The sequence below is a fragment of the Cherax quadricarinatus genome, chromosome 8 (assembly GCF_038502225.1).
Source record: "Cherax quadricarinatus isolate ZL_2023a chromosome 8, ASM3850222v1, whole genome shotgun sequence".
NCBI lineage: Eukaryota > Metazoa > Arthropoda > Malacostraca > Decapoda > Parastacidae > Cherax > Cherax quadricarinatus.
In genome coordinates this window covers 16,223,989-16,238,552 of record NC_091299.1, presented here as the reverse complement: position 1 = coordinate 16,238,552, position 14,564 = coordinate 16,223,989, and the positions used below count along the sequence as shown (strand labels likewise).

The 14,564-nt window shown below is 42.1% G+C and overlaps 1 protein-coding gene across 6 annotated transcripts in view; it reads right to left on the bottom strand.

Annotated features, from left to right (window-relative positions):
- Window positions 1-7,569, bottom strand: part of LOC128685387 (uncharacterized) — a 79,955-nt gene extending 72,386 nt beyond the window's left edge. Inside the window, exons 1-2 of one of the 6 annotated variants that reach the window (XM_053771908.2) lie at window positions 7,393-7,569; window positions 5,600-5,738 (exon numbers count right to left, since the gene is read on the bottom strand). Coding sequence is in view for 1 of the 6 variants with exons in the window: in XM_053771902.1 (XP_053627877.1) it covers window positions 7,118-7,148 (31 nt within the window). In the remaining 5 variants the exon portion in view is untranslated. Of the gene's footprint in view, window positions 1-5,577; window positions 5,739-7,117; window positions 7,187-7,216; window positions 7,354-7,392 lie in introns of those variants that run through there. The other 5 variants (XM_053771905.2, XM_053771904.2, XM_053771910.1 and 2 more) reach the window with 5 other exon arrangements.
- Window positions 7,570-14,564: the final 6,995 nt, after the last annotated feature.

The window sequence follows — 14,564 nt, the reverse complement described above, 5'->3', positions numbered from 1 at the left end:
ATAACTTCGCGAGAGCGTAATTCCGTCAGATTTCCATCAACTTTCATTCTTTTGGTGTCAATACAATCGGGAAAAGATTCTCTACCATTTCATAAAATATTTTTTTTTTTTTTTTTCAAAAATTTTGCGACACTAGGAAACAACTCAGGATTTGGGGTTGCAACAGTCAAGGGGTAAACATTTGAGATGAATACAGATATTGAAAGTAAGTACAGTGGAACCTCTACAGTGGACCCCCGCATACCGTTGGCATTACATAACGTTAAATCCGCATACCGATACATTTTATCGCTAAGATTTTGCCTCGCATACCGCTAAAAAACCCGCTCAACGCTGTTCGTCCGAGACGCGTCTAATGTGCGGCCTGAGCCAGCCTCACATGTTCCACCGGTGGCATTATTTACCAGCCAGCCTCCGCGGTAACATCCAAGCATACAATCGGAACATTTCGTATTATTACAGTGTTTTTGGTGATTTTATCTGCAAAATAAGTGACCATGGGCCCAAAGAAAGCTTCTAGTGCCAACCCTACAGCAATAAGGGTGAGAATTACTATAGAGATGAAGAAAGAGATCATTGCTAAGTATGAAAGTGGAGTGCGTGTCTCCGAGCTGGCCAGGTTGTATAATAAACCCCAATCAACCATCACTACTATTGTGGGCAACAAAACAGCAATCAAGGAAGCTGTTCTTGCCAAAGGTTCAACTGTGTTTTCGAAACCATCACTACTATTGTGGGCAACAAAACGGCAATCAAGGAAGCTGTTCTTGCCAAAGGTTCAACTGTGTTTTCGAAACAGAGATCGCAAGTGATGGAAGATGTTGAGAGACTCTTATTGGTATGGATAAATGAAAAACAGATAGCAGGAGATAGCATCTCTCAAGTGATCATAAGTGAAAAGGCTAGGAAGTTGCATGAGGATTTAATTAAAAAAATGCCTGCAACTAGTGATGATGTGAGTGAATTTAAGGCCAGCAAAGGTTGGTTTGAGAGATTTAAGAAGCGTAGTGGCATACATAGTGTGATAAGGCATGGTGAGGCTGCCAGTTCGGACCACAAAGCAGCTGAAAAATATGTGCAGGAATTCAAGGAGTACATAGACAGTGAAGGACTGAAACCTGAACAAGTGTTTAATTGTGATGAAACAGGCCTGTTTTGGAAGAAAATGCCAAGCAGGACCTACATTACTCAGGAGGAAAAGGCACTCCCAGGACATAAGCCTATGAAAGACAGGCTTACTCTGTTGATGTGTTCCAATGCTAGTGGTGATTGCAAAGTGAAGCCTTTATTAGTGTATCACTCAGAAACTGCCAAAGCGTTCAGGCAAAAGAATATCCTCAAGGCTAATTTGTGTGTGCTGTGGAGGGCAAACAGTAAGGCATGGGTCACTAGGGACTTTTTCTATGACTGGTTACACCATGCATTTGCCCCCAATGTGAAAGATTACCTAACTGAAAAGAAATTAGAACTTAAGTGCCTCCTGGTGTTAGACAATGCCCCTGGTCATCCTACAGACGTGGCAGAGCGACTTTATGGGGACATGAGCTTCATTAAGGTGAAGTTTTTGCCTCCTAATACCACTCCTCTCCTGCAGCCCATGGACCAGCAGGTTATTGCAAACTTCAAAAAACTGTACACAAAAGCTCTGTTTGAAAGGTGCTTTGTAGTGACCTCAGAAACTCAACTGACTCTAAGAGAGTTTTGGAGACAGCACTTTAATATCCTCAATTGTGTAAACCTTATAGGTAAGGCTTGGGAGAGAGTGACTAAGAGGACCTTGAACTCTGCTTGGAAGAAACTGTGGTCAGAATGTGTAGACCAAAGGGATTTTGAAGGGTTTCAGGCTAACCCTGAGAGGAGTATGCCAGTTGAGGAATCCATTGTGGCATTGGGAAAGTCCTTGGGGGTTGGAGGTTAGTGGGGATGATGTGGAAGAGTTGGTGGAGGAGGACAATGAAGAACTAACCACTGATGAGCTGCTAGATCAACTTCAACAGCAAGAGGGCAGACCTGAGGAAACTGGTTCGGAGGAGGGGAGAGAGAAATTGAAGAAGTTGCCTACTTCAAAGATTAAGGAAATGTGTGGAATGTGGCTTAAAGTGCAAACCTTTTTTGATGACAATCACCCTAACACAGCTATTGCAAGCCGTGCTGGTGACTATTACACTGACACTGTTGTGAAACACTTTAGGGAAGTCATAAGGGAACAAGAGGTACAGGCCACTATGGACAGATATGTTGTGCGACAGAAGTCCAGTGACTCTGAAGCTGGTCCTAGTGGCATTAAAAGAAGAAGGGAAGTAACCCCAGAAAAGGACTTGACACCTCAAGTCTTAATGGAAGGGGATTCCCCTTCTAAACATTAAGACTCTCTCCTCCTCCCATCCCATCAATCATCACCAGATCTTCAATAAAGGTAAGTGTCATGTAACTGTGCATGCCTTTTTTAGTTTGTGTGTATTAAAATTAATATTTCATGTGGTAAAAATTTTTTTTTCATACTTTGGGGTGTCTTGCACAGATTAATTTGATTTCCATTATTTCTTATGGGGAAAATTCACTTGCATAACGATAATTTCGCATAACAATGAGCTCTCAGGAACGGATTAATATCGTTATGCAGGGGTCCACTGTACTTGTGAGCGCATCCACATGCAAGTTTTTCCAAATGCGAGCAGTTGATGGGTCTATTTTTTGCTTCCATACACGAGCAAAATTTCCATAAGCGAGCAGACCTCAAGGCAGGTTCCTTGATGTTGGTGAGGGACTCTTGCTCTTGATCTAGGGAATTGTATTTCATTTGTTTGTTGGACTATCTTATTGAAATTTGGGCAATGTATGATGGAAAGATGCTTCTTCATGTACACCAAAAATGAAAGAAATCGGAGCATAAATAATGGAATTCACTTCTCAGCAATTAGCCACCCCTTAGCGGCATTTTTTCGTATAATTTTTATGTTTGTATTCTTGTTTTCTTGGTCTCTCCTCTCCTCTCCTGCAGCCCATGGACCAGCAGGTTATTGCAAACTTCAAGAAACTGTACACAAAAGCTATGTTTGAAAGGTGCTTTGTAGTGACCTCAGAAACTCTATTGACTCTAAAGGAGTTTTGGAAGGATCACTTTAATATCCTCAATTGTGTAAACCTTTTAAGTAAGGCTTGGGAGGAAGTGACTAAGAGGACCTTGAACTCTGCCTGGAAAAAACTGTGGTCAGAATGTGTAGACAAAAGGGATTTCGAAGGGTTAGAGGCTAACCCTGAGAAGCCTATGCCAGTTGAGGAATCCATTGTGGCATTGGGGAAGTCCTTGGGGTTGGAGGTTAGTGGGGAGGATGTGGAAGAGTTGGTGGAGGAGGACAATGACGAACTAACCACTGATGAGCTGCTAGATCATCTTCAACAGCAAGAGGCCAGACCTGTGGAAACTGCTTCGGAGGAGGGGATGGATAAAGTGAAGAAGTTGCCTAATTCAAAGATTAGGGAAATGTGTGCAAAGTGACTTACTTGAAGTGCAAAGCTTTTTTGATGAAAATCACCCTCAGACAGCTACTGCAAGCCGTGTTGGCAACCTGTACAATGACACTGTTGTGAACCTCTTTAGGAAAGTCATAAGGGAACGAGAGGTACAGGCCTCTATGGACAGATATGTTGTGTGACAGAAGTCCAGTGACTCTCAAGCTGGTCCTAGTGGCATTAAAAGAAGAAGGGAAGTAACCTCGGAAAAGGACTTGCTACCTCAAGTCCTAATGGAGGGAGATTCCCCTTCTAAACAATAGGCTCAACACTCTCCCCTCCTCCCATCCCATCAATCATCACCAGATCTTCATTCAAGGTAAGTGTCATGTATTCTATTCTTAGTACCTGGAGTTTACCTGGAGAGAGTTCCGGGGATCAACGCTCCCACGGCCCGGTCTGTGACCAGGCCTCCTGGTGGATCAGAGCCTGATCAACCAGGCTGTTACTGTTGGCTGCATGCAAACCAACATACATACTACAAACTGTGCATGTCTTCTTCAGTTTGTGTGCATTAAACTTAATATTTCATGTGGTAAAAGTTTTTTTTTCATACTTTTGGGTGTCTTGCACGGAGTAATTTGATTTCCATTATTTCTTATGGGGAAAATTGATTCGCTTTCCGATAATTTTGGTTTACGATGAGCTCTCAGGAACGGATTAATATCGCGAACCATGGGTCCATTCTATGTATAATAATAATACATATATAATAATAATGTACTACATAATAATAATTATAATAATAGATGGCTTCAAAAGACCATCACTAGATGGCAGTGTTTACCACAACAAAGAGGGAGCGGTTGTGGCTGCCTCCGCCTGTTACATGATGACATTTTTATTCATTCTAGAGCGTATATCAGGTTTCTAATGTTATTAATATTGTTTATTATTTCATATTAGATGAATTGTGATAGACAAATAAACTGTAGAGTTGATGATTGAGAAATATTCAAGGAGTATTTTGTCCTTTCTCCAGATAAACTTGTCAGCCACCACCACATATATAATGACATATTTTATTCATTCTAGAGCATATATCAGGTTTCTATGTTATTTATATTGTTTATTATGTCATATTAGATGAATTGTGATAGATAAATAAGCCGTATAGATGATATTCACAAAATTATTCAAGAAGTATTTTGTCCGGTCTCAAGACAAACTCTCGTCCATCGCCGACACCGCCCATACCACTATATGAATTACATATTTTATTAATTTTAGAGTATATATCAGGTTTCTGTGTTATTTATATTGTTTATTATGTCATGTTAGATGAAGTGAGATAGATAAATAAGCGAAATTATTGAAGTACAGAATTCCACTGGAACGGATTAATTGCATTTCAATTAATTTAAATGAGGAAAATTGACTCTGCAAACGAGCAAATCCAGTTGCGAGCAAGGTTGTGGAACGGATTAAATTCGCAAGTAGAGGATCCACTGTATATATTGATGAGAAAGTTTTACCTATGTTCATAAGAACATAAGAAAGAAGGAACACTGCAACAGGCCTAATGGCCTATGCGAGGCAGCTCCAATTCTCATACTGGCTTAAGCCAATACCTTGACCTAGTGAGGTCAGACACGTCACTTAAGGGAGGAGCACTGCATTTGACCTAGTAGCACAAGCTAGTCAGGTCCAACTCACACCCACTAATGTTGTGGTCACTAGGTCATTACTAAATATTCAGTGCTGATGGGCTTTATATATGTTTTTATGTTCATATTCTGTAATATGCTATCTGCTTTCTGGTGCCCAGCACCCTTCCCGATGCCAAGTCTCATTATCCTTTACAGCCATTCACATGAATGGATCTTCCTGGATTTCCTGCTCTATTTCTGCAATATTGCAAGCACTGACTGCAACATAAAAGGCCTAGTGCTACCATTCATCTCTCCCTGTGGTTATTTTGCATCTTGTTTCACTCGTTCATGATTATTGCATAAAAGAGACAATACGTTTATCAGAAACAAATATAAATTTTATGTTGGATATTTGGGAATAAGTATATGAATAGTAAATAGCTAAATATCATTACTAAAGCTAACTAGGTACCTGAGAGCTTAAGTGGTAGCACCTTTGGCTTGCAGCTAACTTGTCTTGGGTTTCATCCTGGGACAAGTGGAAATGCTGTGCAATTTCCTTTCACCTGTTGCCCTGTTCACCTAGCAGTAAGCAGGTGCCTGGGGTGTTAACTGACTGTTGAGAGCCCTGTCCTGAGAAAGTAGATCACAGGATTTCAATGTTAATAGGCCAAATTAAATTGATTAGCTTTCTTTGATTATCCTGGATTACTCACACATCAGATTAATGGTCTGAATAAAATCCTCTAAGATACATACCATGTGTAGATATCATAATTTTCATACCTGTGTCATAATGGAAATAAGTCACACTGATTTTTATATTGGGTTATCCAAGGTTAAATCTAGATAATGTAATACTGTATGAATATAAGTACCAAAATTACATGTGCCCTCATCACTATTGTTAACACACACACAAAAAAAAAAATCATTATGTACATTTTCCCAGGACAGAAGTTCATTAACATTTTTATATTACAGCACAAACAGCAATCATGTTATCTAATGCACAAAAAAAGTTATTTATTGCACAAATTTTTTATTTGTGTTATGACAGGCAAAATAAAAGCATCATTTATTATGTACTTTTTTTTATTTGGTGAGTTGTACAATAAAGATAAGCTATATTTTGAATAGTAAATAAGCTATATTTTGAAAAGTTTATTAACATAACTTAACCCAACCTAACTTAGACCAGGTGTAAAACTGTAAGTTAAGTTAGGTAATAATGAGTTGTTACATTAAAAAAAAGCGTAATAATTACAGACAACAATTCATTGGAATTCGGTCAATATTTTACACTTTTCCATATGTACAACCTTTATAGTGTGCATCATGGATTAAGCAGCAATCATTTCTTGTGCAAACTATTTTGAGAGATAGGAAGAAACAAAATCATTTAGGTCATGCATCACACTGACCAAATGTAAACTACCACCTCACCTAACCTATCCTAAATGATACCTTGCCTAATGATGTATACCTGGAGGGTGTTTTGGGGGTCAGCATCCCAGCGGCCTGGTCCGTGACCAGGCCTCACGGTGAATCAGGTCCTGATCAACCAGGCTGTTACTGATAGCTGCATGTAAACCGATGTATAGTAACCTAATCTAAGAAATTTTTGTCAATATCTCCTAAAATAATATTTCCACAAGTATTTACTTATTCCATGATGTACATGGCTTGTATGTACTGAAAAGTGTAAATTATTATCTGATTTCCACAGAGTAGTTGTCAGTAAAAAGGTCTTTCCCCATTGGTATTAAACACATGTATATATCTCCACTGCATAACACACTTAATACTGGACAATTTACATTAAAAATACCCGGGAATAAAGTACACATTGACCAAAATATCATGTATATTATGTATTAAATGTCTTAAATAAAAAAAAAATCTAAATGTATTAATGTACTAGTTAAAACATTACGAAGGAATGCAGCTTTAACACTGAAAGTTTCAAACTATGCACATGTAAGTCACCTGTCAATAAATAAAACAACTACCTTTCAATAACTGTCGACTACAAAAACTCATTATTTAACAATCTCTACAAAAAAAAAAATGATTAAAATACGTGTAATCTTAAAAAAATAATCCCCCACCGTAAACAAAGTACAAGTATTGTTAATCCAAGTTCACTATTTTCATGAGGTTTTACTAGAGTTTAAGGTGCCACTGGAGTGAAGCAAGATCAAGTAGGTGGGTCTGGGAGAGAGATAATAATGACTGATAAGGTAGAAACATGTTAATTACAGTGATAACCAAATATTAACATTACCTGGGAGGGTGGGTCCAGCTGGCTGCCTCAACACTCACCTCACTCACTCACACTCCCGCCACCTTTGAAAAATCAATGAGTTCTGCTTGTAATAGTACTAATTTTTAATACTACTAGCAGTAATAATAATACATATAGAAAATTATTTTATTCGGGTAACTCCGTAAAGTTACGATGTCATCAGATTGTCTTATTTCCACTTGAGTCCTTTGTATCCTCTGTCCCTCTCTCTCCCCCAGGATGCCACACACAACAGGTACCTACTTACTGCTAAGTAAGTTTATTTAGGCACAGGTACACATAGGTACAATTATCATACACATAGTGTGCTACAGTGGGTGAACAAGGGCAGCAGGTGTGAGGAAACGTGCCCAACGTTTCCTCTCGTACCGGGGCTCGAACCCCGGTCCCTCGATTAGTTTTATGTCTCATACCCGTGGTGTGGGAGGTACTTAAAGATAACAGAGGCGCATAATGGGTCCAGGGACTGGGCCGCAGAGTTTGATAGCTGAACAAATTACAGCGGTAATGAACTCTTTACATGTTTATATCTGGTTACAATCGTAGAGTTCTTGATGCAGAAATCAATTAGGTCACAAAAAAGAGAAAAAAAAAAGATTGTGGTTATGGGTTATTCACAGTGGACAGAGTCTGGGTATTTTTCCAGAATGGTTGGTAGTACATCACTGTGGATAAAATACTTTGACATTTCTTGAACATTTCTGAGCGAGTTGTCTCTGAATTCATTAATTTTATGGCATTCCAGCATACAGTGACGCAAGGTGTGACAATAGACCATCTATCAAAGTTATCCTAGGTAATTTACACTACGTATGATAACTGTACTTATGTGTATCTGTGCCTAAATACACTTACCTACTTGTTTACTTGTTAAAGTTCACATCAGTGTGGGCTGAGGCTACTAACTATGCCACTAAATACCATCAACAGTAACAGTTGTGTGGAAATTTTTAATATAAGTTCTGATTGATTTAATCTTGGGTATAATTTGTATTATTTGTGAATTTGTTTAGTTCGAGACGGGGTGTAAAATGAGGAAAAAAAAAATCGGCAAGTTTATAACTGAGTTTACCCTCTAATTATTATCATAATGTATTTAATTTGGGTAACTTGTGTAAAATGTTAGGACACTAACTGAAGAATAAGAGAATAACATTGTAAATGTGTGAACCCAAAGATCAGTTGAATATTCTGCACATGCAAGATGGTCATAATCATAAATCTTGTGGGAAGGTTTAAAACAAAGTTAATACTGTCACACAAGTTAGTAAGTTTATTTAGGTACAGGCACACATTTCTACCATTATCATATATGGTAATATGTATAGAATACCTCGGATAACCCCCAAAAAGTTAGACGAAGTGACTTATTAAGAGAAGTGACCGAATTTAGCCACTTCCAGGTAAATTAAGGTTAGGAATTGTGAAATTTTAATTTTAGAGATAAATTGAGAAAATGTTAGGTGAGAGCTCAGTAATCTTCGTAGTACAATAAGATGTGGAATGTACGTAGTAAATTTGTGAGTGTGACGCATCTCTGTCAAAGAAGTAACCCACGGTGATAACTGAACTCCGTCTGACGTCTTCACCAGATGGGAGAAATAAGATTAGTGTGCTCTTGCTGACTGATTAATTTATTTAGCTTTCCCGAAATGCTCTGCATAACCACGAGCTTTCTGCATACATTCAAGTGTCAACCATTTCTGTATCAACAATGTATCATGTAGACATAAACTTAAATCTGAATGTCATAAATATACAGTCCATTTTATTGACACTGATATCAATGTTCAGTATAGCTGCTATAGACAGGCTACCTGGAGAAGGTTTCGGGGGTCAATGCCCCCGCGACCCGGTCTGTGACCAGGCCGCACGATGGATCAGTGCCTGATCAACCAGGCTGTTACCTAGCCGCACGCAAACCGACGTACGAACCACATCCCGGCTGATCAGGTATTAACTTTCAGTGCCTGTCCAGCGCCTTCCTGAAGACAGCCAAAGGGCTAAATTTATATTAGTGTCCATTATTTATAAATGATACTCTACTATTTGTTGTTCTAGCTCAATATCTCATCTCGGGTTTAGGAAGATGGACTTCCTCTAGGCACCATGGAAGGGTGCCAGCGACCTTGGCACTCCTCCAAGTCCTGCATGCTAATAAGTTGCCTACATCCTTTATTGAACACCTCTGTAGCTTCTCGGTAATTAATTCCCCCAAAGTTTAGTTAGTTAGTTTAATATGTTTATTATGCACCCCATACCCATCCTGTGGGCGGTAGTCAAAAGATTACAGAGGTACATAATTGGTCCAGGGACTGGACTCCAAAGTTTTGATAGCTGAGCAAGTTACAGAGGTAATGAACTCACAATTTACAAAGGTAATGAACTCACAATTTACAAAGGTAATGAACTCCAGGTAGGTCTAGTCACAATCATGACAAGTTACAAAGGTATTTACAGATTACAGAGGTACGTAATGGGTCCAGGGACTGGGCCCCCAAAGTTTTGATAGCTGAACTAGGTACAAGGTAATGAACTCACAAGTTACAAAGGTAATGAACTCACAAGTTACAAAGGTAATGAATACTGTAAGAATGGTTACTTACGTTTATACATGGCTGCAATAATCCAATCAATCATCCTGATTCACTGTCAAGTGTAGTCCAAACAATCATCCTAAATGACTGTCAAGTGTAATCCATTCAATCATCCTAAATGACTGTCAAGTATAATTCAAACAGACATCCTGGATGACTGTCAAGTTCTGGATTGACTCCAAACTTAATAAACCAGACTTGAAATATATCTATGTACTACACGATCATTATGACAACGACATATAAATCCCAGGTTATAATCTATTCAGATGGGAGAGACTAAACAGGCAACAAGTGGGGGAGGGGGGTTGGCTTGTACGTTACAGAGTCGTTCATTTGTTCAGAACTACTAAACACTTCAAATGATATAGTTGAAGTTTTGGCAGCAAAGACTAAAAACCAAAACCTTGTCATTGTGGTAGTGTACAAGCCTTCAGATACAACTTCCCAGCAATTCCAGGAGCAGCTTTTGAAAATTGACCACTGTCTGGAAAATCTCCCAACTCCTGCCCCAAACGTCTCACCACTAGGAAATTTCAACTTGAGGCACCTAAAATAGAGGAGTATAGCAAACAATGTTTTAGCAGAGATCACCCAAGGAGGCAGCTCAGATGAAAATTCACACACACACGAACTATTAAGTCTCTGCACCAAACTCACCTTAAACCAGCAAATATTAAAGCCTACCATCGAAGACACTGCGAGACTCCAAGCGGACATCAACCAAATCTTCGAATGGGCGACTTAAAACAATATAAAGTTCAATGAGGAGAAATTTCAGCTACTCAGATATGGGAAACTTAAAGAAATTAAAAATGTATCAGGGTATACAACAAATTCTAACCATACAATAGAGTGGAAAAGTAATGTGAAGGATCTGGGAGTGATATGTCAGAGGATATCACCTTCAAAGACCACAACAATGTATAACGAATTTGTTTGGTGTTCTGGTAGCGGGGAGTAAATGATACGTCTTCGGAGGCTTCTTACTTTATTGTTAAGTCGTGGTGGGTACACAGGCTTGTGTGTTGTTTGAGCCCATGGCCCGGGAGGGCCATCCCACGAGAGAGAGCTAGGAGCAGCCTTGTGTCTTGCTGCTAGGCCGCTGTGTGAGTGAGAGTGAGGCAAGTCTGGGCATACTGAAGTGGCAAGGCCTATAGGTGGCAGCACCAGCATGGCGCGAAATATGAACTAAGCTGGCAGACAGCATGGGCTGTCTGTGCAGACAGTACAGGCTGTCTACATACGCTTGGCCACCTACCGCGCGTCGTCCCGACGCGACAATACTGGTAGTAAAAGAAAATCGGTCTCTCTCTCGTAGGAACAGGGCACAGAACACAAAATAAAAACATATATATACATATGGACATGGAAAAAAAACTTCCTACAGGGAGGGAAGAAAAAAACATGTGGGGTGTGCTAAACATTGTGGTCATAGGCAATGAGCGTCAAAGGGCATCACTGCACGCCTTCCTGCGTCTGGACAGATACTGCAACACAGGAGACATGGCTGCGGCTGAGCTGTGACGTAACAGGGTACGGTCTCCTCTGGAATGGTGAAGCAGTCATCATAGGAGTCGCTGCAGGTTTTCACTCAACCTGGGACACGACATGCTGGTGCCCTCGAGTGAGGCATCGACAAAACTCGGCAACTGGGCAAGACTTCTGGCAAGCGACTCAGGAGGACACTTCTCGACTGGTACTGTCGCTGGGCTGTCACTGCCGGCGAGCATGGAGCGAGTTGTGGAGCGAGTCGTGGCAGAGACGACTGGGTGAAACATCTGGGAGTCATAACATCATACACCAGACTGCAGTGAGAGAGCTAGCAGTCAAAGTGACATCTTTGTGCAGGCTGCTCACTGAAGCTTGTGACATGAGGCTGACACAGTGTGTCATTCTCTCGGCAGTTGGAGTTATAGCAGAGGTTAGTCTAAGAGTCCCCAGACTTGTTTCTCTACATATAACTGTACTCTGAAGGTCTGGAGGTGAAGTGAAACAAATCTCGATGGGAATCGTAGCAGGTACGATTCTGCAGAACATCACGAGCGACGAGCATAAAAGCTTTCTGTACAAGAGGGCTCGGTCACTCGGGGCTGTCTGATAGCTGTCAAACACACTGGTCACACGGGTGACTTAACACAGTGGTGCTACTCAGGTCTGGCTCAGACCTCACTGGACACAGAAACTTTAAACACCCGCAGTATATCATGGCTTAAACTAGCAAATGATGCTTTTCTGTGCATAAAACTGACTAAGACATACTAAAATGTGAGAACGCTGACTGAGAGGAATAAATTAACACACGACATATATTTTCTCTCAATCTTCTCGACAATACTGCAATAATTACAGAACACTCGATGGTGACATCATGTGATGTCAGGCGTGATGTCGCGAGGTGACGTCAGAAGCGCTGTGACGTCAGCAGACATCTCGTGGTGATGTCAGGCAGACATCATGACGTCATGAAGTCGGGCAGCATCGTGGGTGACGTCGATGTGATGCGGGCAGCAGACCACAGCATGAGGCCTGGGACATCTGGTAACTCACGTGGCCTGGTAGATCCACGTGACATCGCCCACACCCACGTGGCGTCGTGATCTACGTGGCATGCTGGTCCACGTAGCTTCGAGTGGCCTCGGGCACTTGGATACACAGCTCTGGCAATGAATTCACATGGAAAACAGCAGAAAACACAGCAGAGGGAGTGAGTAATGGTGTATGGTAGGCTGGTGAGGTGTGAGTAGGGCGAGCATGGGCAAGGTGAGGAACGGCCACTTCCTCCTCCTCCTCCCCCACCCACAAACACGTGGAGAAGCTCACACTGGACGCAGAAATCACCACAAAACTCACCTCTGGCTTGCTGAAACAGCTGTGCTGAGCTGAACAACAACAGCAACATACAAGTGACACTGAACACGTGACTTGAGAAACAGCGTGGGACGCTGTAGCGTTAAGTCACTTACAATTCTCGAAGAATTTCGGCAAATTTCGGCTGGATCCTGCTTGTACCTGTGTCTGGGTGCTCAAACATGCAGACACGACATCAGGATAACTTGTTGAGAGACGGATGTTTCTTGTGTAGGGTGATGAAGTGAAGATGACTTCATACCTCTCCTTCCTCTCTCTGGGCAAACAACTGCTGCGACCACCGCTGCAAGTGGGTGGTTCAATGATACTTCTTCAGAGGCTTCTTACTTTATTGTTAAGTCGTGGTGGGTACACAGGCTTGTGTGTTGTTTGAGCCCATGGCCCGGGAGGGCCATCCCATGAGAGAGAGCTAGGAGCAGCCTTGTGTCTTGCTGCTAGGCCGCTGTGTGAGTGAGAGTGAGGCAAGTCTGGGCATACTGAAGTGGCAAGGCCTATAGGTGGCAGCACCAGCATGGCGTGAAATATGAACTAAGCTGGCAGACAGCATGGGCTGTCTGTGCAGACAGTACAGGCTGTCTACAAATGTATCTACCTCATCCGCTAGGAAAATGATAAGATGGATAATGAGAACCTTCAAAACTAGGGATGCCAAGCCCATGATGATTCTCTTCAAATCGCTTTTGCTCTCTAGGCTGGAATACTACTGTACACTAACGGCTCCCTTCAAGGTTGGTGACATTGCAGACCTGGAGTGCACAAAGAACTTTCACGGCACACATAAGTGCGATAAGGCACCTAAACTACTGGAAACGGTTGAAGGTCCTTGATCTGTATTCCTTGGAATGCAGGCGAGAGAGATAAATGATAATATACACTTGGAAGGTCCTGGAGGGATTGGTACCAAACCTGTACACGAAAATCACTCCTTATGAAAGCAAAAGACTCGGCAGGAATTACAACGTTCCCCCGATGAAAAGCAGGGGTGCCAAGGGTACACTGAGAGACAACACTAAGTGTCCAGGGCCCAAGACTGTTCAATTTCCTCCCAGCATACATAAGGGATATTACCAATAGACCTTTGGCTGCCTTCCGGAAGGCACTGGACAGGCAACTAAAATCAGGGTGCTGGTGGGAGGGATGGGAAGGGTGATGGTGGGAGGGATGAGAAGCGAGCTGGTGGGAGGGATGGGAAGGTTGCTGGTGGGAGGGATGGGAAGGTTGCTGGTGGGAGGGATGGGAAGGGTGCTGGTGGGAGGGATGGGAAGGGTGCTGGTGGGAGGGATGGGAAGACTGCTGGTGGGAGGGATGGGAAGGTTGCTGGTGGGAGGGATGGGAAGGTTGCTGGTGGGAGGGATGGGAAGGTTGCTGGTGGGAGGGATGGGAAGGTGCCGTTGGGAGGGATGGGAAGGTTGCTGGTGGGAGGGATGGGAAGGTTGCTGGTGGGAGGGATGGGAAGGTTGCTGGTGGGAGGTATGGGAAGGTTGCTGGTGGGAGGGATGGGAAGGTTGCTGGTGGGATGGATGGGAAGGTTTCTGGTGGGAGGGATAGGGAAGGGTGCTGGTGGCAGGGATGGGAAGGGTGCTGGTGGGTGGGATGGGAAGTGTGCTGGTGGGTGGGATGGGAAGGGTGCTAGTGGGAGAGATGGGAAGCGACCTGGTGGTAGGGATGGGAAGGGTGTTGGTG